General features: G+C 49.1%; 2 protein-coding genes across 3 annotated transcripts in view; one reads left to right on the top strand and one right to left on the bottom strand.

Moving 5' to 3' along the window:
* Positions 1–667: 667 nt before the first annotated feature.
* Oas2 (2'-5'-oligoadenylate synthetase 2) overlaps positions 668–4,269 on the bottom strand; it is a 29,776-nt gene continuing 26,174 nt past the window's right edge. Inside the window, 4 exon segments of the mRNA XM_033762675.1 lie at positions 668–1,128; positions 2,392–2,508; positions 2,510–2,583; positions 3,023–3,192. Of these exon segments, the coding sequence (XP_033618566.1) occupies positions 873–1,128; positions 2,392–2,508; positions 2,510–2,583; positions 3,023–3,192 (617 nt within the window). The 3' untranslated portion in view covers positions 668–872.
* LOC117285705 overlaps positions 2,429–4,269 on the top strand; it is a 17,717-nt gene continuing 15,876 nt past the window's right edge. For both annotated transcript variants that reach the window (XM_033762429.1, XM_033762430.1), the window contains exon 1: positions 2,429–3,113. The gene's annotated coding sequence lies outside the window, so the exon portion shown is untranslated. The remainder of the gene's footprint in view (positions 3,114–4,269) is intronic.

Here is a 4,269-nt window from a genome sequence, read left to right on the forward strand (position 1 = left end):
GGGGAAGGGGGCGGTTGCTTCAGACCCGATGAGTCGGATTTTTTTGTTCTTTGTGGCTGGATTATTCAGGGTGGTTGCAGTAGGAGAAGTTCCCTGATTCAAGCCTGCTCCTGTAGGAACCAAGTTTTCTGATCAAGGTGGGCTCCCTCTTCGCCCTTTACCTTTCTCTGAATTCTAGGCAGAAAATAACATTTGTATAACAATCTTCTTGTTTCTCTGTTCCCCTTGTTCTGACCCAAGAGTGAACTTGTCTCCTCCCCGATAGCTGCCTGAGTTTGAGGAATAAGGTAAGTTAGAGATAAGTTAAGTAAGAAAATCATATGCTACACTAAGCATAGAGAGTTTCTAATTGTTCTTTTTCTGATCAAGGTGGGCTCCCTCTTCGCCCTTTACCTTTCTCTGAATTCTAGGCAGAAAATAACATTTGTATAACAATCTTCTTGTTTCTCTGTTCCCCTTGTTCTGACCCAAGAGTGAACTTGTCTCCTCCCCGATAGCTGCCTGAGTTTGAGGAATAAGGTAAGTTAGAGATAAGTTAAGTAAGAAAATCATATGCTACACTAAGCATAGAGAGTTTGCCTAATTGTTCAATCATATAGGATGGAAAAGAACATAACGACCCCCGCTGAACCTGTCCCTCCTCGTGGGCATTGGTTATTTCCCGCTTCTATTTTCCTGTTCCCATAAGTACCCTGGCAATATCCAATAGTAACACAAAGTTAAAAATAGCATCAATAAACGGGAGAAAGAGTTTTAAGCCTCCCCAACCCTATATAATGCTTCAAAAGTGAATCGGGGCTCTCGTGGCTAATCCGCTCAGTCGGTGAAGTACGAGGGTCCAGGCTCGAGCTTGCAATAAACTCCTCGTGCATTTACATCGGACTTGACTCCTTGGTGGTCTTTGGGGACATCGCGATCTGGGCACAACACTCCAAAGCTGCCTCCAGGAGAAACCGCCTTTGCAGTACACTTACTGGCACTTTCCAGGGCTGGGTGGAGTCCCCCATGCCATCTCTGAAGCCCAGGGAAGAACACCATTCCTTCGCTTCTTTAGCCAGAAGATGCCAACACCAGCGGTCTCCACCACCCACATCGCCAGTGGGGTCAGCTGGGTCCAAGATCACAGGCCTAAAGGAAGAGTTAGAAGAAATTAGAATTTCTCCATATTTATGGCGTTAGAACTTAGAACTTAGGAGCCGACTCAGTTTCAGCCACAAAACCAGTGTGCCCTGACATCTGAGCTATCAGTCATTCAAATACACTGTTTCAAAATTTGGAAAGCTGTAACTGCACAGAGAAGCCAAAGTGAACTCTGGCCTCCCCGCTAAGTTCCGTGAGACACAATGTATCTTTTGCTAAATAAAACGGTTGCCAAGTAGGTCCCAAGTAGGGCCAGCAGGGAGGGCTGTTGCTTTCTCATCGCTGTTCCTTCTCCAAGCTCCTTTACTTTCTCTCTCCTTTCTTCCTTCTTCCATTGCTTTTGTTCCCTTCTGGTGGTGCTGAGCATATTGTTGAAGGCCCCAAAGTGTAGATAAAATCTGATCTAAACTAGAGGTGGTGGCACACACCTTCCAGCCCTCTGGGAGGCTGAACCAGGAGGATCGCAAGTTCAAGCCAGCCTGGGCAACTTAGTGTCTTATCTGAAAACGAAAAAAAAAAAAATTTAAAAAGGGCTATGGATGTAACTCAGTGTGAAGGCTTTGGGTTCAATTTCCAATACTGTATGTCCCTGACTTATGAACAAACATTCGTGCTGGGAACCTTGACAGATAAGAACAGATCGCTCAGAACGAACATTCCCAATGTGAACAAATCTCAGTAGTAGCTATGTGGTTTTGCTGTACCGTACCACCATTTCAAGGTCACCATAAAAGTCCAAAGAGTTTATTTACAGTATTTGTGTGTGTGTGTGTGTTTTATGCTTTACATGATATATTTGTGTCAAAGGTGTGTGAGACTCACTTTGTTGGACTTCCAAATGAATCCGCCTTACGAATGTTCTTGGAGAACGGAGTTCATTCCTAAGTTGGGGACTTACAGTACTGCCCAAACCAGACCAAACCAAACTGAAACAAACCAACAAAAAGCTCGGTCTAACAAAAACACTAATAACAAATCAGCCCGCGATGATGGTAGTGTCATTTCTCAGGGACCCTCCTAGACCTCCTGACAAACCCGAGCACTTCCTTCTGACCTAGGTGACAGAAACTCAGGGGCCCTGTGCCTCTGTCCCTCCTCTGTCTCCTCCGCTCCCTCAAGTTTGTCCCCGAGACACTGAACAGCTCTGTCGTTAGCACTGCCTGACCCCAGCTTCACACAAAGTGGAGTCGGCCCAGGGAGAGAGAACGGGCCACCGGGCCAGTGTGAAAGGGAGTCAGGCTCAGGGAGTACCTGGGCCTCAGGAGCTGGCTCAGCAGGAACTGCCCTGTGACCACTTTCCGGAAGCTGTAATTCACCTTCCAACAGATGCAGAGCTGCTGATACTTTGTGATGAGCTCCAGGACGGTCCCAGGCGTAGACGGTGAGCAGCTCCAGAGCGTATTTGGGGGGCAGAGAACCCTCTGACTTCATTCTCTGTTCACACTGAGGAAAGAGTGGGGACATCAGATGGCCTCAGTAAGGGTGGTGAGAGAGGAAGAAGTGATCCTGCGCTTGGTGTCATCATGACAGACTCAGAATCGACCTCATGTGCGAGGCAGCCCCAGACCACCTGAGCTTGGGCCGATTTCCGGGAGACAGCGCCGGCTCTGCCCACTGAGAGCTCGTAGGGGGCGGGACATCCGGTCACCTGACCCCCGTCCACCCTTTAGAACCGGTAGGTTTGGATTCCTGCGGAGTTCTTGGGCCAGGATGAGGGCAGAATAAGCCACAGACAGCAGCTTTGATGGTAGCGGGTAGCGAACGCCTGACCCAAATAAATGGGGCTGGCGCTGGGAACTGTACAAAGTAGATCTACAGGGTTGAAAGTCTGCTGGATTGTGGCGAGCGCTTCCTGGGAGGTGCGGTAACCCGAGGGCCGCACCTGTGTATACCAGTATTTCACCAGGCGAATCAAATCCTTCAGCTTGGTGGGCCGGGAGAGAATGAAGTAGCACTGGAGCTCCGTAAAACAGGTAGAAAACTCTGCCCCCGTGGTGTCTGAGGACCGGTACAGATTGATGAGCTCTGTGTAGGCCCGGGAGGGTGGACTTCCTCTGGCCTGGGCGGGGCAGACAGTCGCACTGTGTCTAATATGTACGGTCACCAGCAGGGGTCGAAACGTTCTTGGTAAGTATAATTTAATTCTGGGAAATTAATCGGAAGCGCACTCGTATCCTGGAATTCCTGGTGCCTAAGATACAGGGTTTATCTTCAGAGCAATAAGATGTTTTCTGGAGAAGCATATGGTCTACACGAACACAGGCTCTGCCCTTAACGTTAAGTGTGGGCTGTGTTGTCCAACACAGCAGCCGCTGCTCATGGTGCCTGAGTGCATTTGGGTCCATCAGAAGGAATAAGATTAGGATCTAGCTTCTGAGTTGCACTGGACACCTTTCAAGCTCTCAGTAAATATAGAATACAGAATCAGAAGATTTTCATTATTGCAGAAAAGACTGTCCTCAGTTCCCAGCTCTCTGGGTCGCAGACTATTGGCCCTGGACCAAATGTGGCTCACTGATGATTTTAGTCAATAAAGTTTTATTGAAACACGGCCACCCCGCTCGTTAAATGTATTGTGTACGGCTCTTCATCCACAGAGGTGGCTGAGCAGTCGTGACAAATACGGTGTGGCCCTGGGTGCTGAGGATTTCGCTGTCTTTCCTTCCACTGAAACATTTGCTGATCTTTGTCTGATGCTATTGTTCCTTTTCTGACAGCCAGGATGAGCCAGGCAGAGGGAAGGTGCGGGGTCTTCATGACTGTGATTTAGAAAGGCTGCAAACAGTTCGGGTTTTTTTTTTTTTCATACTCTGCCATGTACCTGCCACCCACAAGCTGCATTTCTAAGGAGTTCTGCTAAGATTTCCTGTGTTTCTGCCTCACAACGCTTCCCACTTGTGCTCTTTTCATTTCCGTCTCCATTACTTGGTGGTTTTGTCTACAGAGGCGCACGGAGTTCTTCCGTCCCCCGTTCTGCCAGGTTGTGGGTGGCACTGGGGGTGGGCATAAGAGAGGGGCCCTGGTTGCCATGGGATCCTTCAATGAGGACCGAGAATGAGATCGTGCCAGGGACGCATGAGCACTGCCGCGGGGGGGGGGGAGCTGGGGACCCGGAGCGTCTGCCCAGCC

The sequence above is a fragment of the Fukomys damarensis genome, unplaced genomic scaffold, assembly GCF_012274545.1.
Source record: "Fukomys damarensis isolate Sample0158 unplaced genomic scaffold, DMR_v1.0_HiC HiC_scaffold_12, whole genome shotgun sequence".
NCBI classification, from domain to species: domain Eukaryota; kingdom Metazoa; phylum Chordata; class Mammalia; order Rodentia; family Bathyergidae; genus Fukomys; species Fukomys damarensis.